This window comes from Ictidomys tridecemlineatus, chromosome 1, assembly GCF_052094955.1.
Source record: "Ictidomys tridecemlineatus isolate mIctTri1 chromosome 1, mIctTri1.hap1, whole genome shotgun sequence".
Classification (NCBI taxonomy): Eukaryota; Metazoa; Chordata; class Mammalia; order Rodentia; family Sciuridae; genus Ictidomys; species Ictidomys tridecemlineatus.
In genome coordinates, this window is record NC_135477.1 from 158473538 (window position 1) to 158501021 (window position 27484).

Sequence of the window (27484 nt, forward strand, 5' to 3'; positions counted from 1 at the left end):
CAGCAAGGCTTATAATTTAGCTTTTCTTTGGAGGTGATATTTCAAGCATGTGGTTTAAGTTGGTGACATGGGCTAGTCCCTAGGGTCCTCCCTATTCATTGCCCAGTACAGTTATCAGGCCAAGCCAAAGCATCTTTTCCTATGGGAAGGGCAAAGTATCATTCAGATTTCGAATAAGGCAATAGGTAAGCAGCTTCCTGTTCCTTGTTTTCTTTGTACTAGCACCAACCCCAAACCATAAAAATTTCCAACTCAGGTTTTCTAAGATGACTTTATATAGGGGCCAGCCAGAGCTGCAAGCCTCTCTGTGTTGGACGTTCTTTTCTTCAGGAGTGCTGCTGGTCCAGTTCAGCTGGTGGGCTGTGGTATTCTTGGCAGAAGATGTTGTTTGTAAAAAGGGGAAGAGAAGAGGGCTACGTTATCCTTAGGGCTTTAGAGAGGAAACAGCCATAACCAACCCTTTGCTCTTAAGAGGTCTGCTTTAAGTGCTCTTATGTTTTCATTCTGGCAGCTTTCAAGACACAGTAGAGAAACTTCCCTGCATTCCAGGAAGAATGACTAAAGGGTTCACAATTCAGAGACAGTCTAGTCCCCTTTACATCAGTTTCTAACCCAGTGGCACTTTATTGATCAGTCTTCCAGGTAAGATTTATCTGAGATCAGCCAAATTTCCCTAAAGACTACATAAGCATCTTTAAAAAAAAAAAAATCTTTATTTTTTATGTGGTGCTGCTTGAAACTGAACCTAAGGCCTCCTACAAGCTAAAAAAAAAAAAAAAAAAAAAAAAAAGATGCTCTACCACTGAGCTCTGTACATCTCCCAGCCCCGAAAACATTCTACTTATGACCACCTCTACATAGAGACATGCACTAATCAGGCAAATGGTTATCTGCTTTCTCTCAGGAGAGGCACAATATTTGTTTTAGGTTCTTCCCAAACATCTTAATCCAGAAATCACTGATAAAGATCCCTCATCCATCTATGAACAGAGGAAATGTTAAAGCCTCAAGAAAGTCCTGACAAAATTATTTTAAAGAAAATTTATTGAAAGAGTGGGCACACATGCTCATCTCTGTTTTTGTTCAAAGCATAGGAGGATCTCAAATTTGAGGGCAGCCTGGGTATCTTAGTAAGACCCTGTCACAAAAAAAAAAAAAAAAAAAAAAAAAAAAAAAAAAAAAACTGTCACAAAAGAATGGGAACCACATGCGGTAGTGTGCACCAGCTGCTAGGGTGCTGAGGCAAGAGGATCACAAATTCAAGGCCAGATTGGGTAACTTGGTGAGACCTTGTCTAAAAATGAAAGGACAGAGGATGTAGCTCAATGGCAGAGTGCTTGCCTAGCATGTGCAAAGCTCTGGATTCAACAAAAATACGAACAAAAAATTCCAAAGGACTACATGGGGCTGGGGGAGCAGGCAGCTCATTGGTGAACACTTGTTAAGTACGTGTGAATTCCTGGGATTGAACCTCAGCAACACATGCACAAAAAACATACTAAATGAATAAACAAGTAGGCAGGTACTATTCACGAAGTACAGAAAGAGAATACAGTACCTGTAATAGCTATATATATATATATGAGCTGAGGACTGAACCCAGGGTCTTGTGCATATGAGGTAAGCACTCTACCAATTGAGCCACATCTCCAGCCCCAAGTTATTCATATCAATGGAATGATTTTGTTGGGAGTGGAAATTGGGTTTGAGATGTATCCTATAGACTCAAGGATATTTCCAGGAAGGGTGGGGGAAATGTGGTTTATTGATACATCACAGTTCTTTGAGATAGGAGTGTGTCCCTATATCCACACTGTACTTATTTACATTGAAGAAGAAAAAAAAAGTGAAAAATGGCAGTCAAGAAGACCTCTTTTTTGGATAGATACAAGCCCGGGTATACCTCTAACTGAAATATTTCCACAAATTGGAATGAATATCTATGTCCAATGGAACATCCAAAAGTAAACTTGATTCCCTTAATACCCTTCAGGGATCATACAATTACTGGTTATAAGATTAGACTAGGTTTAAATCCCAGCTCTATCACTTACTAGCTGGTTGACTTGGAACAAGTCATGTCATTGCCTTTTTTTTTTTTTTGGTGCTGGGGATTGAACCTAGGGCCTTGTACATGAAAGGCAAGGACTCCACCCACTGAGCTATATCCCCAGCCCATGTCATCGCATCTCTTACCTAGTTTTCTCATCTGTAATATAATAGTACCCACCCTATAATTACCTTGAGTTTGAAATAATGTTAAAGTGCTTCCAATAGTGCTTTGCAGATTGTTCTCTGCTAGAAGTATTTGTTATCAAGGAATTGCATCACAAATGCATTTAAACCTTAACCCAACAATATAATTTTGTAACTAAATAGTTCTAGATCCTTGGATACCAAACATTTATGAAATTTACATAAGACTTTAAAAGTAAACACTTTCTGTATAACAGAACTTTACAAATTGAAGGTTCATACCTGGTACTTAATCAAAGAAATAGGAATCTGTTCTAAGGCTGAAAGGAAAAAATCCAAGTTATGCGAATTAGGTATGAGATTCATGTATGTGTTGAATTGAGCAGTCACAACTCACTGTCCTCCCTGCAAAAAGTAATTCTCTGTAAGTACTTGAAATGTTCCAGTTTTAACTTGGGCAAAGAAAAACAGGTTAAGGATAAAAATAGGTATTGAAGCAATATTCAATAACATTTAATTGGGAATCACTGGAGTAAAGGTCTATAATTTGTTTTACAGCTAAACTACAGAAGCATTACACAATTAATAAAGACCATAGGGTACCTTTAAATAAAGCATCTCTTGTTTTTGGCCATGATTCCAGTGAGTGAATTCCCATTTGTACCGAAGTTCTCTAAGACCATACACTTACTCCCAAATTTGCCAATAACTTTTAAAGGAAAACATCAGCACTTATCCATTCCAGTGTTAAACTTTGCTTAACGAATAGAGGCTGCAGATACTGCTATCCTGTAACCCAATCTTCCAATAGAGAAGTCGCTATTGGTTATTTCTACGAAACTGGTATGGACATGACAAAAAACTTTGGGGTCACTGAAATAGCTGTTTTAACTACTAGAGAGACTACACAGGTGGTTCAACAGAATTTACTTGTATATTTTCCATTTTCTATACTATTTGAAGGCATAGGATAGCTTTGTATTAGCTTTCTACAATACTGTGTTTTAAATTTATCCAGTAAACTAAGATGCAGTACAACTTTTATACAACTTAGAGGAGATTTTAAAGGAAAAAAGTCTCCACAAGAGAAAGCAACTCAGCAGGCCCTGGTGTTAAACATTTCCCAGAATAAACAGATAGGCAATTGCATTAAAAGGTAGTTTTCAAATATTTAAATTACACCAAGATTCCTTCCAAATATCTGTCTTTCTCAAACCAATGCAACCAATTCATTGCTAATACTGGGACATGAATTTTTGGTAAATACTAATGCTTATGGTTTTACTTTCTTCATTAGTCAAAAACCTTTTGAAGTGCTACCAAGTAGCAGAAAAAGCTGCATCAGTTCTTTGCTCACGGTAGAGGACCAATTGTGAAATCACAGAAGGTATACAGTTTAACATAAGTAATGCAAGAAACTGTAACAAGTGGCCTAAATACAGAGTTGGACACAATCAAACCAGTTATATCTAAAAATTACTCAACTGGAACTAATATAGGTACATTCAAAATAAAGTTGGAGATTATAATTAGTATTTAGAATCAAATTTGAAGAGTTTCTTGATAAAATAGAAATGTTCTTTTGAAATTGGAAATGAAACTATCAATTGATGGAGAGCTAGAGACTTATTAACCCCTCCTACACAGATAAGGAAATAAGTGACAAAGTCTCTTGCACTGAAGTTATGTATTTTAACAGCTTTACATGTAATATTCATATATAAAAAACTTTTAAGTGCTTTTCTCCAATTTAAAAATCTAAAGAATTCAAAAATAAGGCATTCAATATTTGAAAAAAGTACAGATTTACAAAATGTGTATATTCTGTCATGAAAACTCCACACCAACATTATACACTTGGAAAAAAATACAAACAGGATATATTACAAATTTATGCAGCAATAACTTAGTTCACACCATGCAATAAAAAGTACATTAATCAAGATACACAAGCTTTTGTAGGTTCTAAACTGAAGGACTTTTTTTTTTCTGCAGAATCCTTAAAACCTGTGGCACTTAAAATTTGTTAGCCTTTCTACTGGGAGGTAAATTATACACAACAATGATGAAAAAGATTAACAGACCAGTTGTCTATTATGAATCATTCCAGCTTTGTTCAACAATGGCCGAAACTCTTTTTTCATATTCTCGTTTGTTTTCCTGATAAAGCTGTGCTGCCTGGCTATTAGCTGGACTATTTGGATTCGGTTCATCCAGCAGAGACTGGAAAGAAAAAGAAGAAAAAATAGATTTGCACTGTCATTCTTTCAACTAATATGGAATATATGAAAATTATAAAAATAAATAAAATAAAGATATTGTGTCCATCTACAACTAAAAAATATTAAAAGAACTTAGGCTTCTAAAACACAATTCTAAATTGCCTTCAGACCATTAATTTCAAGGAAATCAGAAAAAAACAATATTCTTTAGTATACTTAGATTTTCATTAGCCAAGAAATAGGCAGCTTAATTTGGTTAAGATATGATACTTATAAATGCTTTAGTAAACAATATTTTCAAAAGTTAAATTTTCCAGACACAGTGGTGCATGCCTGTAGTCCCAATGACTAAAGAGGCTGAGACAGGAGGATCACAAGTTTGAGGCCAGCCTCAGCAACTTAGCAAGGCCCTAGGCAACTAAGCGAGAACCTGTCTTAAAATAAGGGCTTGGGGGTCTGGCTCAGCGGTTAAGTGCCTCTGGGTTCAATCCCTGGTCCCAAAAGATAAAACTATGTTAGTAGTGCTGGGGATTAAACCAGGGCCTCACAGGTTAGGCAATGACTTCTATCACTGAGTTACATCCCTAGATCTAAATCCCATTCATCCCCAGCCCTTTTTATTTTTTAAATTTTGAAACTGAGTCTTACTAAATTGCTGAAACTGGTCTAGAACTTGTAATCCTTCTTTCTCAGCCTACTGAGTTACTGGGATTATAGGCATGTGCCACCTTACCTGGCTAAGGGGGTGTATCTTTATTCTTTTGATAAACAAAACATATACATTTAGCAGTAAGAGAACAAAATAGATATGACTAGAATTAAGTTAAAGTTTTTATAAAGGTCACAAACCAAAATGTTATTTTTGCTCCTCTCAAATACATATAACTAAAACACCCCTGAAAAACTGCTTTTCAAGGTCAACTCTGAACTTGGTCAGATTGCTCTGGCAAATGGTTACACTCATTTTTATTTATTAATTTTTAAAATTTTATTATTTTTTTAATACTTATTTTTTAGTTTTCGGCGGACACATCTTTATTTGTATGTGGTGCTGAGGATCGAACCCGGGCAGCACGCATGCCAGGCGAGCGGCGCTACCGCTTGAGCCACACCCCCAGCCCCTCATTTTTAATTTTTTTTTTTTTAAACTGGGAACTGAATCCAGAAGTGCTTTACCACTGAACTACATCCCAGCTCCTTTTTACTATTATTTTTTATTTTGAGACAGGGTCTTGTTAAGTTGCTTAGAACTTCACTAAGTTGAAGTTGGCCTCAAACTTGTGATCCTCCTGCTTCAGCCTCCCAAGTCACTGGGATTACAGGTATGCCACAGCATCTAGTTGATTTTTAATTTTATTAGAATTTCTTGCACAATATACTCAATGTTTCTCTGCACTTTTTCTTAAGGTTCTTAGGGTATTCTAAACAGTTATCTTTATATTTCTCTCCAAGATTTTCTTCACAATCTCTGCTGTGCTACATAAGAGTAAGTTTGACCTATGAGAACACATTAAGAAATGGATTGTGAAAGTTCTAAAAACACAAACTAATAAATAACTCACGGAAAACATAAGGAACTTCAATTATAAACTGTGTAAAGAACTTCAACAAATTAAAAAGAAAAGAAATGGATTGTGGACTGGATCTCATATGGTTAACAAATTAAAAAAGTAAGCCAGGTACATAGGAGCACACCTATAATCCCAGCTATTTGGGAGGCTGAGGCAGGAGGATCACAATTTCAAGGCCAACCTGTGCAACTTAGACCTCATCTCAAACAATAAAAGGGCTGGGAAGGTAGCTCACCTGGGTTCAACTGACATGTAATAGCACCCCTGGGTTCAATTCTAAAAACAAAAATAAAGAGCAGAGCAGTCAGGTAAAATCATGGGCTCCTACTTGAGCTCTGCCATTAGTTACCAGGTGCTGGTAAGTAAGTTTGTTCACCTGTCCTAAAGGAGCTGACTGTATCCCACAGTACACTGAAAAATGATATATCGTAACACACTCTTACCTGAATTGATGTTAAGATAGAAGATACATCATATGTTGGACTCCATCGATTCTGAAGGATATCTAAACATATGCTGCCATCAGCATACACTGCAAAGACAACACTAAAATTAGTTATATGTTAACTTTGCCTATCTGTTAAGAGAAGTCCTTACCACAAACAGGATACTTGGCCCAGTTAATTTAAAAAAAGACATATCTACTGTTTACTATGTAGGAAGATATAAAACATTTATAAGATTACATGTCAAAATACAAGCAGCAGGTATCTGTAAATTAAATCATGAATAATCATATTTTCTTTATGATTTATTTTTAGAACAAGTACATGCTTGTGATGATACAAAAATGCAAGTGATTAACCTGATTACATGTCTTAAACATTTTGGATGCTTTTCTTCCCTCTAAAATCAATTATGTGAAAATACAAGTGATGAACACAAATTTTTACCTACTTGGGAGACTATGTACTTGGAGGATAAATTTTTTTGACAGACCACACTTAATACGGCCATTTTTCAGAGCACTAACCTAGGCTGTCTTCCTTCCTAACCATTACTGAAATATAACTAGATGATGCTAACCACTCCTTGGCCTTAGTTACTGTCCAAGTGCTCAAGTGCTCCCAAATGTTAGCTTTGGCCCAGATCTCCCTCTCTCAGCTTCAAAACAACACAGTCAACTGCTTGCTGTTTATTCCACAGAAGCATCAAACTCAGCAACTTCAAAGCAAAAAAAAAAAAAAAAAAACTACAAGATGATTTTAAAGTTTTGAACTAGTAACTATTTTTGAGAAGTAATCCAGAAGTCAGTCAGAACCCAAGCATCCATCAATTGATGAATGGATAAAATGCTTATGCAATGTCTTCATGTCAGGTCTAGAAAAAAAAAAAACAAAAAAACAAAAGGACCATGGCAATGATGGCATAACTCTGTGATTATACTAAAACCCACCATACGGTATATATAGTTTAAATGAATGAATGGCATGGGTGTGTAAATTAGGGCAGGGTGCTGTGGACTGAACTCAGGGCCTTGTACATGTAGGCAAGTGCTCTACCACCAAGCTACACACCCAGCCATGTACGTTATATTTCAATAAATGTTTTTTAAAAAGTGAAACCATCCTATGAATATGTAGGGATAAGAACACCAAATACATTGTTTTACCCAAAACTTGCTTAAGTTGATAATTCTCCATTCACATAACGCCTCCCAACCCCCAATTCTAGCCTTTTCCAGTTTTATTTAAAGGCCTTTGATTTGTTTGGGTTGATTCAATACCAACTTTAAGCCAAATAAAAACACAGTGGAATAAATGATAAATGACTTAAAAATTTTCCCAAAACAGAAAATAAGGAAAAAGCAACTTCAACTTTATAGCTTCAAAATGCCAAATGCTGTACATACTGAGTATCCCTAAATTTGAAATGCTTGAGGCATTGTTTCAGATTTTGTAATGTGTGTGTACGTGTGTGTATATCTATCTATCTATCTATCTATCTATCTATCTATCTATCTATCTATCTATCTATCTATCAGATATAGAAATATCTTGGGATAGAACTTAATTTCTTTCTTTGGAGTAGGGATTTGAACTCATGGGTGCTTTACCACTGAGCCATATCCCCAGCCCTTTTATTTTGAAAGGGTCTCACTGAGTTGCTGGGGACCTTACCAAGTTGCTGAGGCTGGCTTTGAACTTACAATCCTCCTGCCTTATCCTTCTGAGCTGCTGGGATTACAGGTATGCACCACCCAGCCAGGCTTAAAACAGGGTCTCATTAAGTTGTGGAGGATCTCCCTAAGGTTGCTAAGGCAGGCCTGAATTTACAATCCTCCTGCCTCAGCTTCTCCAGTCACTGGAATTACAGGCATGAAACATTGGGACCAGTTATAATATTTTAAATAATTTTATATGTGAAATGAAGTTTCATGGTGTAGAATTTTCCACTTATGACATCATGTTGGTGCTCAAAAAATTCCAGATTTTGGAGCATTTTGGATTTTAGATTAGTGATGCTCAAATGGTGGGTCACCTTGATTCCAGACATAGACAAACACATCTCTCCTCTGAGTAAGGAGCTCTATTATGTAGTCTAAGAAAAAGTCAAGACTCCAAAAATGTTCCTCTGTCAATAAGTTACCTAACAGGGAAGACCACATTTAAATGAACAGAGTTAGGCAGAAGAGGAGATTCAAGTTTTTGAGAAGTAGTTTTTCATGAGAATTTATAACCCAAGAATCATCGTAATTATTTTTTCTTCTGTGGCACCAGTGACCAAACCACATCCCTAGTGTTTTGTTTTTCCTTCAATTTTAAGACAAAGCCTCACTAAGCTGATGAAGCTGGTCTCAAACTTATGATCCTCTTGCCCCAGCCTCCTAAGTATCTTGGATTATAGGTATGTGCCTCCATGCTGGATTACTGTATTATTATTATTATTTTAAATATTTATTTTTTAGGCATAGATGGACACAACACAATGCCTTTATTTTTAGGTGGTGCTGAGGATCGAACCTGGGTCCCACCTGTGCTAGGCTAGCGATCTACTGCTGAGCCACAATTCAGCCCTGGGCTACTGTATTATTAACAGAAAAATCAAATCGAGAGACATAGCTTCAGCTGTTCCTTGGTTGGGTGGTGGCAGTTGAAATCACTGCTGTGGATGAAAGGACACTTTGATGAAAAACATTGTTTCTCTATATGCATAACAGCTCTGACAAGAGATGTGTCAGGAGTTTTTCCCCACACCAACAATTCCCTGACACCGACTGGGTATCTACAATTCAATTCACTCTGACACCATTTACCTGGAGTTAGTGCCTGATGCCACAAGTTAAAGAACTCAGTGCCAGAAAAGGTCATGCTTCAGATACCAATTATAAATCCATACCTCCCATGCTTCTGAACAATCAGACATAAACTGGGGATTTCTATGACTCCCACTCCTATGTTGGATAATTTCTTACTTACATTTGCCAGTCTGTTATAGAGAATATAACTAGGGAGCAGTTAAGGTGAAGATATGCATAGGGCAAGTACATGGGAGGGGCAGAGCATGTGCCTGGAGCTTCTATTCCCTCTCTGGGCGAGATATCCTCCAGCACTTCAAGGTGTTCACCAAACCCCAAATTTCCTAATCTAAACCTAATAGATATAAACTTTATGAAGTCGAGGAAGACCAAATTTATTTACAAAAGTTATCCATTCATTCATTCAATCGACTAAATAATGATGCAAATAGCTTTTAACCCAGAAATCTTATTTTGAAAAACTTTTTCTGAAGAAGCAATAACTGACACCTAAAAAGAATTTCAGAACATTTCAAGAATGTTCAATGTGCTGTTTAAACCACAAACATGGGTTCAATCCCCAGTACCACAAGCAAACAAAACAGGGCTGGGGTTGTGGCTCAGTGATAGAGTGCTTGCCTAGCATGTGTGAGGCACTGGGTTCGACCCTTGGCACCACATATGAATAAATACAATAAAGGTATTGTGTCAATCTACAACTAAAAAAAAAAATTAAAACAAACAAACAACAAACCCACCAAAAACCAATAACATTGGTTAAATAGATTTAGGTGATCTATATAATAGAACATTTATAGCTATTAAAAATGATTCAGGCCAGAGATGTAGCCCAGTACTTAGTACCTAGGTATGTGTGAGGCCTTGGGTTCAATACAAAGTGCATGTACACATATACACAGAATATAGAATATTTAATAAGGGAAAATATTCAATGTATGGGTGTATGTTCACATATATACACATATATAAAATTCATATATAACATATTGCCAATTATGTATAAGCAAAATTGTATCCCCCCCCATTAACTTTTTTTTTTGGTGGTGGTACTGGGAACTAAGCCCACAGCTTTGTGAATGCTAGGCATGCACTTTACAGTTGAGCTACATCTTAGCCCCAAAGTTGTAAATTTTGGTTTTTTTTGTTGGCACTGGGGATTTAATCTTGGGGCACTTTATATTACTAAGCTACATACCCAGCCCTATTTTAATTTTTATTAATATTTACTTTTTAGTTGTAGTTGAACACAATACCTTCATTTTATTCATTTATTTTTATGTGGTACTGAGGAATGAACCTAGGATCTCGAACATGCTGGGGGAGCACTCCACTGCTGAGCCACAACCCTAGTCCCCCCTATTTTTATTTTATTTTGAGACAAGGTCTCACTAAATTGTTAAGGCTGACCTTGAATTTATAATCCTCCTGACTCAGCTTCACAAACCCCTGGGATTACTGCACGAGCCCCTGGGCCCAGTTCAAGTTTGTATTTTTTAAAAGCTAGATTTTAGATGAAAAAGTTTGGTATTGTTCACAGTTCTACAAATACCTATTACTTTTCTTTCAAAAGTTATTAAAACAAGCCAGGTGCAGTGAAGCATGCCTGTAATCCCAGCAACTGGAGAGGCTGAGGTAGGAGGACTGCAAGTTTGGGCCAGTCTCAGCAAGTTAGTGAAGCCCTAAGCAATTTAATGAGACCCTGTCTCAAAAATAAAAAGGCCTGGGGATGTAGCTCAGCATTAAAGTACCTCTGGGTTAAATCTCTAGTACCCCACCCCCAGAAGTTATTAAAACAAAAAAATTTTTCCAGGTGTGGTGGTACATGCCTGTAATCCCAGTCACAAAGGAGGCTGAGGCAGGAGTATTGAAAGCTCACAGTCTGCCCAGGCAACTTAGCAAACCCTGTCTCAAAATAAAAAGGAGTTTGGGATGTGACTCAGTGGTAGAGTACCCCTGGACACTGGATTATCCTCAGTACCACAAACAAAAAAGACAACAAAGAAAAAAAAAAAAAAAAAAAACCTCAAATTTGGAAGCTTGATAGAATCCAGCTACAACAATGTAGCTAAGATGGACATCTACCAGTAGGCCCTAATTGAGAGAAGTAAGGGACAAGACCTAAAAGGAAGAAAAGAAGTTCCTACCCCAATCATTTGTGAAGTGTAATAAATGGCTACTTACCATTTGGATGAAACATTTTGGATAAAAACCTAACAGTTGGTGGTTTATTTGGATATTCTTCAGAAAATTCTATTACTAGTTTAAAAGTACCTAGATAGAAAACAAACCAAAATAATTAAAGAGATACACAACTTTTAAGTTTATTAGTTCTCAAACCCATACTGGCGTTTGCACAACCACACAAAAATTTTCTATGTGAACTCTGGTACAGCATACAAAAATACTAACGTACCTCTATATATGTTAGACTGGTAACATGCAACGTTGGCAAGCACTTGGGGAATAAGCACTTTATGCTTATTCCCAATGCTATTGGCAGATAAGTATAATTTTTTTTTTTTTTTAAAGACAACTGGTTCCTAGCTACCAAGATTTAAAATGTACTTGAAGAACTACATATAGTTTATCATAGCTTAGAAGGGGAAGATCAAAGATTCTGAGAGCAGCTGACTACCACATGGCAAAAGACCCACATTAGGTATGGGCGCTAGTATGAAAAGTTCTTTCCGCAATACCAATCCCTTCATTTGAATATACCAAGAACCATTAAGCTTTTGTGTAAATGCCTACTGTTGGTATTTTGGAGTCTAAATCAGTATTTAATGGTGAACAGAGACAGGCATTTAAAAAAATTATCCATTTGTTACAAAGTTAACACATTCAGAGTACATAAAGGACCTTCAACTCTAGTTCTAATTCTAAGAAATAGCCACTATCAATGGTTTTGTGTTTGCCTTTCTAGACTTCTTTTGTGCTTTTTATCTAGAGTCCTTTCATTTAGAGGAACATGTGTAAAGGCTGAAGAAGCCCTCTAACTATAGCTCCTTAGACATACTCAGTAAGCTAAATTTACTAATGAAGTAAACAAAACTTTAAATCATTACAGTTGTTTTTGCAAGTCTTTCCTTATTCCACCAATGCAATTAAAATAACACGCTTTTCTAATGCTAAATTCTAAGTTCCTCGCTCCAATGTCCAAAGTTAGAGGTTCATTTTTAGTAAAATATATTGTACCTCCACTGGTCATACATTTAGAATATAATCTCTACCTTTTTACATTGTTGTCTGAAAATTTTGGATCAAGGAGGCCAAATATACAAGCATTAAATGTAATTATTTCATATTTGTATACATATTAATGTAACAGAGGTACTTCGCATATGCTAGTAAGTACATGTTATACTGAGTTATATGTAAAAGATAACATTTTAATTATATAGCTGTATAATTTAAAATTTCAGGTAAATATAAAACAGCTATATTTAACTTTTTGATCTCAGAACCACTTAATACTCTTAGTCCCACCACTGCCAAGAAGTGGACATGAAACAGGAAGAAGTATGCAAAAAGTTACCATTTTGTAGTTATCTCACCACAGAGAAAAATAATTAAAAAGTGATGAGGTTTGATATGTGGAAGATAGAGAAAAAAGCTAAAAAGAGGAGAAGGAAGGAGGAGCGCAGGAAGAGGAAGTTATGGGGGAATGAAATTGACCAAATTATGTTACATGCATACACAAACATGTCACAAAGGGCCCTAGCCATAATTATAGATATAATTATAATTCACTAATAAAACATTAAGAAAGATGAGGTTTGAGTATTATCACTTTCTAAAATCTTTGCTTTTAAATGTAATTTGGGGTGGGGGTAGGTACAGTGGATTGAACTCGGGCATTCAACCACTGAGCCACATCCCCAGCCCTATTTGTATTTTATTTAAAGAAAGGGTCTCAATCGGTTGCTTAACACCTTGCTTTTGCTTAGGCTGGCTTTGAACTCGAAATCTTCCTGCCTCGACCTCCCAAGCCATTGGGATTACAGGCATGTGTCACTGTGCCCAGCTTTCAGATGTAATCTAATTTTAAAATAAATGCTCTTTAGTAACCAGCTTGAAAAACTTTCTGAAATTTAAATAATTAGCTCTCATCAATTAGTACAGGCTGCTTCCACCAAATCACTGATTATACCTATTGACATTTGTTGTATTAAAAATCACAACTTAGGATTGGGGTTGTGGCTCAAGAGTAGAGCACTTGCTTAGCAAGTGCAAGGCCCTGGTCCGTTCCTCAGCACCACATAAAAATAAATAAATAAAATAAAGGAATTGTGTCCAACTACATCTAAAAAATAAATATACAGAAAAGTCACAACTTGGAAAATCTTCAAACATCTACTAACTAATTAAACTGTAAAGCCACCACACAGTAACCCAGGTAGTGTATTTAACAAAACGTTAATGAGAAGCATAGCACTATTTTATTATTTTTACAATCCTCTTTAATGATTGGCTTCACAGAAGACAGTTGGACTTCCTTATCTGCTTCTGTACTCAATCTGTTACAATATGTTGTTTTGGTTGAAGTATAGTACATGAAGAAAATCCTTTCTCACACAAATATGTGAGCAAAAAAGGAGTACTTTCATGACTTTTATAGATAACTGTATTCTTTTTTGATATTACACAAAAGAAATGGTAATTAAAAAAAAATTTCTTGTAAAGTACAAACTGAAAGCCTAATTCAGCAAACTTTTCTTACTCAGTAACATTAAAATATGTTGTAATCTGCATAAATTTTACTTATTTGCTGTTAGTGGCAATTGAATCTGAGGCCTTGTGCATGCCAAGCATGTATGCTACCATTGAGGTACAACCCCAGACACAATACCCAGACCCAGATGCATAAATCTTTTACCAATCCACAATTCTATAAAAATCACAACAACTGGAAAATACTGATCCATTCAAGTTCTATGGATCATCCAGATTCTAAACTATTCAAAAAAATCATATTACTTAATAATCACCTATTATTCTCATCATAAAGGTCTTTAAACATTTGGAAATCATCATTTTACTATCATAATAACACATATCTTCAATTGCTTTCCTTAACCTATCAACCTTCTTAGGGCACTTTTGAGAATACATATGCCATATATTGAAACTTGAATAACCACAGTCTTGTCAGTTATTTTCTGGTGTTGATGATCAAAAGCAGGGTCTCATGCCTGCTAGACAAGTGCTCTACCAATAAGCTATATCAGCAGCCCTGTCAGTCATTCAAGTAAAAAATGTTCCATGAAAAAACAAAACCAAAAACAAACCAGTAGCTCAAGTTGCAACTTGACTGCAGAAGTGTTTGTCTTCCAGACAAACACAATAGTTTGGTATGTAGAGAAAGTGCTTTATTCATAATTCTTACTTCATCACATAGAATTTTTTTTTTTAAAGCACCAGGGATTGAACCCAGGAGCCACACTTAACCACTCAGCCACATCCCCAGTCCTTTTGATTTTTTTATTTTGAGGGCTGGCCTCAAACTTGTGATCCTCCTCAGTCTCCCAAATTACTGGGATTACATGTGTCCAATGCCATGCCTAGCTCACAAAGAATACACTGGTGAGAATTTAATACTAATAACTTCGGCAGTTTCATCATTTTATTTTATTTTATTTTATACTGGGACTGAAAATAGTTGCACTGAGTGACATCCAAGCCCTTTTTATTTTATTTTTTAAGTTCTGAGACAGGGTCCTGCTAAATTGCCCAGGCTGGCTTCAAACTTGAAATCCTCCTGCCTCAGTCTCTTGAGTCACTGGGATTATAGGCATGTGCCACTGTGCCCACCTAAGACATTTAAGTACCGCCTTTAATTCTTTACCTTACCTAGAAATAATTGCTAACAATAGTGTGGTTCATATGTTCTAAGACACATGTGTTCAGTAAAAATGGAATGTTACAACATATTCTGCAACTTTTTTGCCTACTCAGACATATGTCCAGATCTACCTTATTCTTTAACTGGTACATAACTTCCAGAGTCCATATACATCATCATTTGCTAACCATTTCCCCTACCAGGCATAGAGGTTATCTCCTTACAAATAGTTCTGCGGTCAGTATTCCTGTACAAATACCCTTGATGGATTAATTATGAATTAATAAATATATTTAAAATGTCATGCTATAATTAGTGAAAATCGTGTCTGATTAAAATCAATTTGATAAACTCAAGTATATACACATATTAGAACTAGTTTTCCATTTTCCTGGCTCATGGTGAAAAAACACAATTTGAGATGAAAAATTTCAGCTCAACCAGCTATAAAACAAATAAACTGTTCTGAACATAGACCATGCCACTTATGCTTTCAGTTCTACAGGCAGATAACAAAGTAGCAGAAGGAACTGGCAATGGAGGTAGGTATACAAGCTGATATATGAAGAAAGTCCCTTGTAAACTATAATTTCACAGTAGCTTTATTCAGTTAACTTGGTTTATTAACAATAGAATGTGACTTCAAGTAGATACATTGGTGTTACAATTTCTTACTAGAAAAGTACCCTTTTTAATAGTATAGAAAACAATAAGCATGACTTACCATCTTCAAAGGGTGTCCCTTCTGGTCTAAAAACAAGAAGATTTCTGATTAAAAGATGTTTTTTAACATTGCTTTTCCCTGATCTTCAAGAATGAAAAAGATAAAACTCCAACAGAAAGAGGGGCTCATTTTTATTTTTTTTTTGTGATGTTTTAAAGACATGGTGGAGTTTGATATCACCTTAGCCTTGGATTTTCATTGAAAGAAGCATAATAACTTAAATTTTCTACTTTTCCTTTTAGTGGTTTTATGAAAACAAAACTTGTCCATGATTTCAGCACAAAACCAAATCAGCTTATGAATAATGTGTATTCTTTTTTTATTTTTTGGGAGTACTACAGATTGAACCCAGGTGCTCTAAACTGAGCTACATTCCCCAGTCCTTTTTCTTTTGAGACAGGTGCCCAGACTGGCCCCGAACCTGTGATACCCCTGCCTTGGCCTACTAAATGGTTGGGATTATAGGTATGCAGCATTGTGCCTAGTTCCTTTTATATTTTAAGAAAGGATTTTTGTAAGTGTCCCAAGCTGGCCTCAAACTTGCAATATTCTTTTTCAACCTTCTGTGTGGCTGAGATCACAGGCATGTACCACAATGCCCAACTAAATGTGTAATCTTTTTTTTTTTTTTTTTAAGAGAGAGTGAGAGAGGAGAGAGAGAGTGAGAATTTTTAACATTTATTTTTCAGTTCTCGGAGGACACAACATCTTTGTTGGTATGTGGTGCTGAGGATCGAACCCGGGCCGCACGCATGCCAGGCGAGCGCGCTACCGCTTGAGTCACATCCCCAGCCCCTAAATGTGTAATCTTAACAGAAAGAGTAATCTTTTCACTTTATAGCTTTTAAGATGGAACTTAATAACCTTTAAGGAAATTACGACACCAAGCCAAATTTGGCTTTCCAAATCAACAGTAGCTCTTGTTCAGGTAAACAAAGCTGGCATCACAAAAATCACCAGATTCTTATGCTCAGAGCTAGAACATTATTATTTTTTTCTTTTTTGGTGGTACTGGGAATTGAACACAGGGTGCCCTACTATTGAGCCACACCCTCAGCCCTTTAAGTTGCCAAGGCTGCTTGTCTCAAACTTGAGATCCTCTTGACTCAGTCTCCAGAGTCACTTGGATAGGGGCATGCACCACCATATCCATCCTATGCTCAGATCTCTTCCTTGCCTCCATATCCACATTTAATCTTTCTTAAAGAGCAGCGTGAAGTTTATCACTTGCAAGACACATTCAAAATTTCAAAGAAGCAGAGTAACAGCCTGAATGTAATAGAATCACTTTATTCTAGAAGGATGAATTTCACTCTTTTCCCTCTAGTTTTTAAATGTACTTTTGTGTGGTGCTAGAGATTGAACCCAGGGTCTTGTAAATACGAGACAAGCACTCTACCAACTGAACTATATCCCCAGCCCTTAAATGTACACTCTTATAGCTGAGTCTGTGCTGATAGTTGTTTATGAAAAAATATTCTTTTGCATTTTAGTTGAAAACCCCAGTTTTAAGAGTGAAAGAAAAACAGATCTCTAAGGAGAAAAAAGGCATTGAAAATTTTAAATCAAAAAGCATATTCGGGATTGGGTTGTGGCTTAAGCATGCATGAAGCACTGGGTTTGATCCTCAGCACATAAAAATAAAATGAGGGTATTGTGTCCACCTACAACTAGGAATAAATATTAAAAAAAACAAACATGTGGCTAGATGTGGTGGCACATACCTGAAATCCCACTGACTCGGGAGGACAAGATAAGAGAAATACAAGTTCAAAGCAGCCTGGGCAACTCAAGAGAGACCCTATCTCAAAATTAAAAATAAAAGGGCTAGGGCTACAGCTCAGTAGTAAAGTGCCCCAGGGTTCAATTCCCAATAACAAAATTAAAAAAAAAAAAAAAAAAAGTCGAATATATTATCTGTCCCAGCAAGGTGGTACATAAGTTTGAGGCCAGCCTCAGACTCTGTCTCAAAATGAAAAAATAAAAAGGATTTGTGATGTAGCTCAGTGTTGGATTAAGTCCCTAACACCAAGAGGGGGGAGGCAGATGTGCAATATGTACAAAACATATACTGGGTAGAGAGTGGTTCACTTTATATAAAATGGCTTCATTCAGTTATTTCACACTGGGCTATGAAATTTTTCTATTAAATTCTTGCCACAGTGAAAGTTCTCAGTATTTTTGGTTCTGAGCCTTTTTAAAGCTCCACCAACAGAATGATCATAAACATCTGCACAGCACATTTTATAAAAAATAATCTTTTTCTTCTCCTTTATTGTTCCATTCTACTTTGTCCCAAACAGTATTTTTTGCCAATCACCTAAAGGAATTATAAAACTATATGTAGCTGGATGAGTGGTGTGCATCTGTTGTCCCAGCTACTTGGGAGGCTGACACAGGAGAGTCACTAAGGCCCAGGAGTTCTAGGGCAGCCTGAGTAACACATTAAGACCATTCACAACAAAACCAACCAAAATAAAATATAAGAACACCAAAGAGTAAAAAAATTGTATATACCTGCCCAACCTCATTAAAATGTTTCTTTGGGCTGGGGGTGTAGCTTGTGATAATAGCAAGTGCCAGCATGTGCTAGGCCCAGGACTCAATATTCAGTATCTCAAAATGAATAAAAAGTAAAATTTTTCCCAATTTATATTGCAGTTTCAGCTCTTATTAAGGTCCCTGATTATACCTCAATCTCCTTTCCTAGATAATTGTTACATATTCACTTTTCTTAAAGACTCATCACACACCTCTTATTTGGTAAATCTTTCAACTCACCCAAATATAACTGCATTCCACTGCATGATGTTGTTTTCAGATGGTGCACCACTGACACCCACAGGTGGGTCCTCTTGCAATCTAGAAATCCAGGGTGATAATTTTCAAAGTTGAACACTGAGGTCACCAAGGAGGCCAAGCGGAACACCTACTAACTCTATACCAGTAATTTTGAGACACAAACTAACTAAATCCATTTCCTTGTTATGGTGCTGAACAGGAACAAACCATAAGAATTATATCAACCAAGTATACACATTTATTAAATAACTCTTCAAATTATCTGTAAACTTGAAGTGCTTAAGGGCCATGTCTCTTCAAATAAAAAGATTATTTTCTCTTCAAGAATTGATGTGTACAGTATGACTGTCCCCTTGAACCAAAAAATAGCTATTTAAAACCTCAATAGCAAAAAATATTTTTAGGGAACCATCAATATGCAAAGACTGTGTGTCCTAATCACAGCTGCTGGTGCAAACTGCTACAAAAAAAAAAAAGGTACGCAAACCTTTGTGTATACCCTAATGACTAAAACCACATTCAATTTAATTAGAAAACTGTTTTAGATAGGAATTTTACTTCATCTCCTTTAGTTCCCACAACAATGGCTTTTAAAAGTAATCAGAAGTTTCAGGTATTCCAGGGGTCTCTATTTTAAAGGTTCTGCACTAATGCCAAATCAACCTCTCAGACCAGCAGATTCAAGACAAAGCTTCCAACAGTCATCACAGTCAAATTCTTGTAACCTGAAGACCCTTGGAAAACTACCAGAGTTGCCAGGCGTTCAACTCAGAATTAAGCAAAGAATTGCAATAATGAACAAGAGAATGTGGACAAAAACTGGAAATTTTATCTGAATTTCAGTCATGGGAGTTAATCAAACCTATTGATTTCAAGACGATTTTTTTCACCATTTAAAGACCTCAACAAAAAACCTATTATATAAATATATATAGCCATTTTCACCTAGCAATTAGTCTACATAAAAATGGTACCTTTTTGTCAACCTCAGGTAAATTAACCTATGATGAACAGAAGCTTTGGAGGAAACTACGGCTTGAGGCCTAAACTTAAGTGGTTAAAAGAAGCCACGAATGAATTAAATGCCTGTTAGCCAAGGCCCAAAACAATGGCTTCCAAAAGCCACACAAAATAATGGCGAAGTTTAGAGATTACTTCCTGAGCGGTAAATCTAAGTTTTATATTTATCTCAACCAGGGTTAATGTCCCCAGCAAAAAAAAAAAAAAAAACAAAAAAAACAAAAAAACAACCTTAACGCTACATTTCTGAACCATTTTGTTTCTGTACTCGTAAATATTAAACAGAAGGTAAACTGAAAAAAAGTTACTTCCTCCTTTAACCCTCACACCGCCTAACAAAACCTTACTTTACAAAAGAAGACCGAAGAGTATCAGGTTAGCGCCAGTATGAAGGAAGGCATTTTTCCAGACTGGAGGCTATAGATAGGGCTTTATTCACCAGCCAGAGCAGAGTTCCAGAAAGCACTGGCAGCCCGAGGCCCGTGTCTCCAGGCCAGCTCTCAAGGTCCTTTCAAGCGGGCGGGGGTAGAGTCGGGTTTCGGGGGTTGGGTTAATCACCTCCGGACCTCTCACAGTATACCCCACCCTCACTGAAGACCGAGAGAGCGCGGGGGGATGGGGGTCGCCCCAATACTGTTCCAAAGAGGAGGAGACCAGAGGCCTTGAAACAAAGCTGACTGCAGCAGGCGAGGCCCAGGCGGCCTGCAAGAGCTCACTTCCAGGGGCAGGGAGGAGGCGCTACAGAGTGCAGGGGTGGGAGACAAGGTTTGAGCGCTTGGGAGAGACGTCGGGCATCTGATCTAAGTGGACAGTAGAGACCCCTAGGCAAGCTGATCGCCTCCTTTTTACTTTTAGGGAGGGGGTGAAGGGTAGTAGTATCGATATCTTTACCCTGCCAGAGTGAGCAACAAGGATGACGGAGTGGGAGCCGAGACTACGACTGGGCTTCCGTCGGTCCCCCTGGTGGTCCCCTTAGGGTGATAAGGGGAAAATGTCCGGGATCCCCGCCCTGCAGACCCGCAGCTTTGGGGGTCATCTCGGCGAAGGAGAAGGCCCTTACCGCTTGAAATCCCGCATGAGCCTCCTCCGGGCCGGGGTCGACATGCTCCCCAGCTGCCCCGCGGTCAGTCTGAAAGAAAAGAGTCCCGCGCAGCCCCCCCACCCCCCGGCGCAGCGGCCGAATCACTGTGGGTCACCACCGCCGCCGAGACTGCACAAACAACCCTGCAATGACGTCTCCCTCCGCCGCCTTCAGATCCCTCCGCCCTCCGCCGGTACCACAGAGCAAGGAGTGGGGGGGAAGGGGGCGGGGCGTGTGGGGGCCCGTTCGGGGAGCCTCTTGACTAGGACCGTTTTCATTTTGGCCTTCTGAACTTAACAAGAAGTTGTGTTCTCCGCGCTCAGACTAAAGAATGTGGACTAAGAGACACCGCAATCGAAACATTACTGTCTTCCCCCTCCCCCGCCACTAGTTTAGGTTCGGCGGGATGGGGAGAGGGACGCATCCGGGGCCAGAGATTTCAGGGAAGGGAGGTGGGATGACGTAAGATCACGTGACTGCCGGCGGCGTTGTCAACAATCCACCCCTGGGGGGGAGGGGACGAAGTATCTAGAACCACGTGTCCCTGTGACGTGATTAGAACCGGTCACGTGAGAAAGTCGCCTGGATCTGACTTTCAGACAGGTCTACGGAAGGGTCGTTTAACTTACGGAGCTTATTAGTTGTTTTTCTTGTTTGTCCCAAGCTCAGAGTCGTCCTTACTAAATGGACAGCTTGTTTTGATTTGTCTTTAAAATGGAATCAGAAATACTTTGGACTTAATTTGTCTCTAGTTGGTTGTTGGTTTATAAACTCTGGTCCTTGGGGCAGAGAGGATGACGCAAAAGGATCTGCCTACCTTCTAATAAATGCAACAGTTAGTGCTGGGGCCCACACATAGTAAAATCTCCTGAAATGCTTCCTTAGGACTACCAAATACCCTGTTTCTGCACTCTAGTGTGGTGTCTGGTGTTGGAAATTTGGGGCGATGCTAAAAAGAATGATGTAGATGTCCAACTCTTAAAGATCCTCACAACTATGGAATTTAGTTTTCCTCTATGGGTCTTTTTTCTTTGAAGGTATGTATCTAGCCTGAGATACTTCATTCCAGGTTTTCTACACTAGTAAGGATGGTGCAAATAGTCTGGAAGTGCCCCCCCTCCAATTTTCTTTAATCACTCAATTCCCTCTATAGCCTAAAATTCCAGCCTTTAGGATTTGGGTTGGTCAGTCTGAGCACTTAATTTGTCTATACATTTGGGGAATTCTTCAGCTCATCAGGGCAAGAGGTGAAATGAGATCCCTAACCCTCACATTTACCCATGCTCTTTCTTTTCATGGTACCAAAAAGAATTAAAGTGGGAAAAGTTCCCATTTTCGTGATACCTCCTTTCTTCAAACCTTAAATTCTATCACTTGCTTTTAACCTTGGTGAATATGTTAGCCAAGCCTAACTCTTGATAAATCTTGCTGTGCATTACAATATGATTCCACATGTCAATATTCTTAATTTTTTGACTTCCCGCAGTAGCAATCCTAATCTTCTCCAAAACTAGGGAGGACAACCTAAGTGCAGGGTTACATGCAATGAAATGCTAAAGAGAAACTATATTTCTAAAAAGAAATCCCTGTAGCCAGGCATGGTAGTGCAAGCCTGTAATTGCAGTAACTTTGTCGGCTGAGTCAGGAGGATCACAGATTTGAGGCTAGCCTCAGCAATTTAGCAAGACCATCTCAAAATAAAAAAATTTTTTAAAAGGTCTGGGGATATAGCTGAGCGGTAAAGGGCACAACGCCCCTTCAATCCCCAGTAACTCCCTCCCCCCAAAAAAAGTCATGTTTTTTTATCTAACAATTTATAACTTTATAAAACTGGGAATTTATAATTTTCGAAAAGATCAAAAACACTTATATCAATCAGTAAATGTGGTTCTTGAAGTCTGATGGCAGTAGTTGCAAAAATCACACTGGAAGCCAGCCACAGTGGCACATGCCTGTAATCCCAACATCTCAGGAGGCTGAGGCAGAAGGATACTGAGTTCAAAGCTAGCCTCAGCAAAAACAAGGTGCTAAGCAACTCAATGAGACCCTGTCTCTAAATAAAATAGGGCTGGGGATGTGGCTCAGTGTGCACCTGAATTCGGTCTCTGGTAATCCCATCCCCCCCCCAAAAAAAGTCAAGAATCACACTCTATCTTGGTCACCAGGCCTGCCAAAACCTATTTGTGGAAAGAATAGTCTTAAAGCTCTAATTATATACTGTAGTAATTTTGTAGTTCAGGAACTGAGTCTGGTGCATGCTTTATTTAACTTAACCACAACAAATACTGAATAAATATACTAATCTCAATTCACTATATCTATAAGTTTTCATTTTTTGCAGTACTGGGGCCCTCTACCATTGGGCTACATCTCCAGCTTTTTTTAAGGCAAAGTCTCACAAAATTGCAGAAGCTGGCCTCAAAATTGGGATCCTCCTGCATTCTCATTCACTGGGATTATATAGGAGGACCACTGTGCTCGACTCATCTATTACATTCTTATTTATACACAGAAATTATTATTTTGTTGGATTGAAGCCAGGGCCTTGGGTCTGGCTAAATTGCCCAGATTGGCCTCAAATTTGTGATCCTACTGCCTCACCCTCCTTAGTAACTGGAATTGCAGGTCTATGCCATGGTGTCTAGCTAGAAATTATTTTACAATATGGTTGAGTAAATTTTGGAAAACAGACAATTCTGAATATTTTGGGTGGCAAAAACGAAGAGTATTTCTCCTTCATGTAAACTACAGTAACAGCGTATAAAAACTTAGGAAATACTAATTTCTTTACCCATTAAATCAGAATATCTGGGGCCTTTTCAAAAGCTCTCCAGGTATGTAGATGCTTGGATGGGAACCACTAGCCTACAATTAGTGGAAAATAATGTCTGTCCTTTTATTTAGAGGAAGCATAACTATTTACATTCAACACTTTACAGAACTACAAAATTAAAGCTCCCATAAAGACAGCACAACCAGGGGCACTTGCTTCATGATATACTTTTTACTCACTGAAGGCTGTCACTAGAATTAAATCGGTCTACTTCTTAAAACAATTAGGCACTGACTCCTCCCCACGCCACGCCCCGCGCCCTAGTGCATCATATTTGATAGGACCCTTAGAATTGTTTTTCTAAAGAGTACCTTTTAGAGTTCTCACGTGTAGTAAGGGAGTTTTTTAAAGAGATTATTAGATTTGGAAAAATTTAGAAGGCTAACAGTAGATACCCGGGGCCTCGTGGCGTGATAATTACGCGTTCTGACACTGAGCTAGCTATACCCCCAGACCAAGGAAAGTTCTTGGTTAAAGAACCATCTTATCCACGTTTTGAGGATGGATGTCAACTGTTGACACTCCTACATGGGAATATTAATGCAGTTGGCGAAACTGTATCACACAAAACTTTGGAAATATGATTTTACAAGCTGTCTGTTTAATTACCACAGCTACTCTTTTAGGACCCAGAAGAAGCAGCTGGTATTCTCCGACCCGGGCACATCTGCGACGCAGGTCGGGAAAGTTTTCACCTCGGCTTCCCTTCCCTAAATATTTGCAGTCACTTACGCTGCAGCCAAAATGTGGACGCTCCGGTTCCCGGATCAAAACCAACCTTTGAGGACTCTCCAACTGCGACAGAAAGCTGTATTTCCCTCCCCCACCTCCAAGCACGTTTCCACTTTTCACACGCTTCTGTTTCCGGGTCGGCACCCCACAGTTATTCCGGTCTTGCGTACTAGGGCTGGAGCGCCCTCCCCGCCCCACACCGTTGCCATGGTAACCGGCGACCTAGGGCTGTGGAAGTTAACCCGTAAAGTAGGGGCGGTGTCCCTCGCCTGGCTTGGGCTGCGCGGAGCCGGGCCAGTGGGATTACAGAATGGGCTGAGGAGGCGGCGGCTGCCGGAACAAAGTCGACAGCCGGCGAGGGGCGCAACACCGGTCCGGGATTCCGGGACGCGGGTTTGAGGAGTGGGCGGGAAGGAGGCTTTGGTAGGACCCGTGGCATGTTGTGCACTAGTGCGCGGGAATCCTTTATTTGCCCCTAGCAGGAAGTGTGGGGACCCCGCGCTTGACACGTGGTGACAAGTAGTGAGGGAATCTAAAAGTTGATGGGAATGATCGAGAAAATGGGAGGACCCCTCCAGTCTGGTGAGGATTGAAGCCTCTCAAAGACACGTTGATTGCCTAGGAGGCATAATTCCCAGAGGCACACGGGCTTTGTGGAAAAGATTACTATTCCGTTTCCGTATTTGAAAGTGGGGGCTTACTGGGTCTATACATTATCCAGCTTGAATAAATAAAAGTGTAAACGTTTAACATTTTCTTTCTTTATTTCTATGAAGAAATAGAAACCAGGCTTTGAAAATGGAGATGTATGAAACCCTTGGAAAAGTGGGAGAGGGAAGTTACGGAACAGTAATGAAATGTAAACATAAGGATACTGGGCAGATAGTGGCCATTAAGATATTCTATGAGAAACCAGAAAAATCTATCAACAAAATTGCAACGAGAGAGATAAAGTTTCTAAAGGTTTGCTTCTTTTGCCTTAATTGCTGTGTAAGTCAAAAGAAAAATTGTTATGATATAAAAAAATTTAAAATAGTTGAGTTAAACCATTCAACAGAAAAACCAACCTTATTGCCTACACTTTGTAATTTTATAGTACTATAAAATGTATGTGTTTCTGTATAATGTAACAGTTATGTAAATATTTGTGAATAGTTAGAAATATCCAAGAATAATGCTTAATTTTAAAAAAAAGTCTGTGCAAGAAATTGTGCTAGATGCTGAGACTATACAGGGGTAAAAGGTGGTTATTTCCTCGATGACTCATAATTTAATCAGAAAGGAGAGTATATAAGAATAACACTAAATAAAAATTGGCTCATAATAAATGCCAAGTGATTGCTACAAAATGCTATTGGGCAGGGAAAGTTTCTTGGAGGAAATGACACACATTTGGTTTTAAAGGATGTGTAGGATTTATATAAGAGGGATGAAACTATTGAGTTTCAAGTTGGGAAACAGCATAAACTTAGAAAGGCTAATGGACAATTACCACACATGATTGCATATTTTTGTAAAGTCCCTGTGGTTATAAATTGATATCTCTTATATCTGAAGGTTTTCTAGATAGTTTTAATATTTTGCACTCTGAAAAATTTATAATTTCCCCTGAAATTAATGGGTTTACTCTCTAGAGTTTAAGACTCAAATTAGAAAATAATTAATTTGCATAAATTCAGATTACTTACTTAATGGTGTTGAAATCCATCCTTATTTGAAAATATAAGGACCTTGGGGGCGGAGATATAGCTCAGTGGTAGAGTGTGTGCTTAGCTTGTGCAAGGCCCTGAACTGGTTCCCCAGTACAAAACTATAACAACAAAACAATCAGAAAACATAACAATTTAAGTGTCATATGTTAAATTTAACCATAAATCAATTTTAAAAATTTGAAGACATTTCTCAGCATACTGTTTCATTATAGTACATTGTTTCTAAATTTTTAAAATAAATAATCAAATGCCAACTTGATGAAAATTCTATAAATAGTTATCATGAAATACCTTAAAATTTTTCTTAAAATAAGAATTTAAACAAGTCACTTGAGAAACTTTTTTGAAATACATGGAGGAAAAGAAGCTGAGAATATTTAAAAGTTACATAGATATTGTATGTACATGTTACCATGTTTGAAATAATTTATTAAAAGTCTGTTTCTTTTGTCAATAGCAATTTCGTCATGAAAACCTGGTCAATCTGATTGAAGTTTTTAGACAGAAAAAGAAAATTCATTTGGTATTTGAATTTATTGACCACACAGTATTAGATGAATTACAATATTATTGTCATGGACTAGAGAGTAAACGACTTAGAAAATACCTCTTCCAGATCCTTCGAGCAATTGAATATCTTCACAATAATAATGTAAGTGCTTCATAATAAGCCACACTATAGGATGGATCATACTTACTTCTTTGCATGATTAATAAATTTAATGTTGAAAGCAGGACGTTTTAAATAATATACTGTGGTTACTTTGGAAATTAGAGTTTCCCATCTCGCTCAGGGTTTGTTGTAGTGGCTATGACTATTTGTTTAGTTGCATTCCTGAACTAAATCTTTGAAGTCTATATTCTTTGTCATGTATGTCCTCTGAAATCTCTGTTCAGTTAGCTTAGAGGTTAGTTACCAAGCAGACAGGCTTTTTTAAGTTAATTAATATGAAGTCCTGCAAATATCACCACAGTCCTATTATAAAATATTTTCACCACTCCAAAAAGATTCCTCTTGCTCATTTCACTCAACCCTAATATCTACCCCCATTCCAGGCAGCCAAGAATCTACCTTTTAGCTACAGATACACCTTTTAAGATATTTATTATAAATGAAATGATACAATATGTGGCCTTTATCATATGGTTTCCTTCACTTACCATAAATTTTTGAAATTCATCTTTGTTGCATGCATTGCTACTTTATTTCTTTTTAATTGCTGAATGATATTCCATTTTATAATATACCACATTTGTTTATCCATACACCAGTGGATAGACATATGGATTGTTTCCGATTTGGGGCTTTTATAGATAATATTGCTCTGAAAATTCATGTGTAGTCTTTGTATGGATGTACATTTTTAATTTTCATGGGTGTATATCCAAGATGGATCACATGGTTAGTTTTATTTATTTTTATGTGAGATTGTTGTTGTTGTTGTTTTATTTGTTTGTACTGGGAATTAAGCACCTAAGGGGACTTCACC

At 37.8% G+C, this 27484-nt stretch overlaps 2 protein-coding genes across 10 annotated transcripts in view; one reads left to right on the forward strand and one right to left on the reverse strand.

Annotated features, from left to right (window-relative positions):
• Positions 1-1026: 1026 nt before the first annotated feature.
• Ube2b (ubiquitin conjugating enzyme E2 B) lies at positions 1027-24417 on the reverse strand. Of its 4 annotated transcripts, none has more exons than XM_013363114.4 (6): positions 24283-24417; positions 18596-18676; positions 15815-15840; positions 11430-11519; positions 6433-6521; positions 1027-4419 (listed from the first exon to the last, which is right to left on the reverse strand). In XM_013363114.4, the coding sequence occupies exons 2-6, from the start codon at positions 18619-18621 to the stop codon at positions 4291-4293; spliced, it is 360 nt and encodes a 119-aa protein (XP_013218568.1). In that variant the 5' UTR covers positions 18622-18676; positions 24283-24417; the 3' UTR covers positions 1027-4290. The 4 variants fall into 4 exon arrangements, with proteins under 4 accessions (XP_013218568.1, XP_005335799.1, XP_077906710.1 ...); XM_005335742.5 differs by lacking the exon at positions 24283-24417 and adding an exon at positions 20697-20864; XM_078050584.1 differs by lacking the exon at positions 24283-24417 and adding an exon at positions 19984-20120.
• A 15-nt stretch (positions 24418-24432) lies between these two features.
• Cdkl3 (cyclin dependent kinase like 3) overlaps positions 24433-27484 on the forward strand; it is a 49788-nt gene continuing 46736 nt past the window's right edge. For 3 of the 6 annotated variants that reach the window (XM_078050575.1, XM_078050567.1, XM_040271806.2), the window contains exons 1-3: positions 24437-24654; positions 25059-25272; positions 26452-26646. In XM_078050575.1, the coding sequence (XP_077906701.1) occupies positions 25081-25272; positions 26452-26646 (387 nt within the window). In that variant the 5' untranslated portion in view covers positions 24437-24654; positions 25059-25080. Of the gene's footprint in view, positions 24706-25058; positions 25273-26451; positions 26647-27484 lie in introns of all 6 variants that reach the window. The other 3 variants (XM_040271807.2, XM_040271809.2, XM_078050572.1) reach the window with 3 other exon arrangements.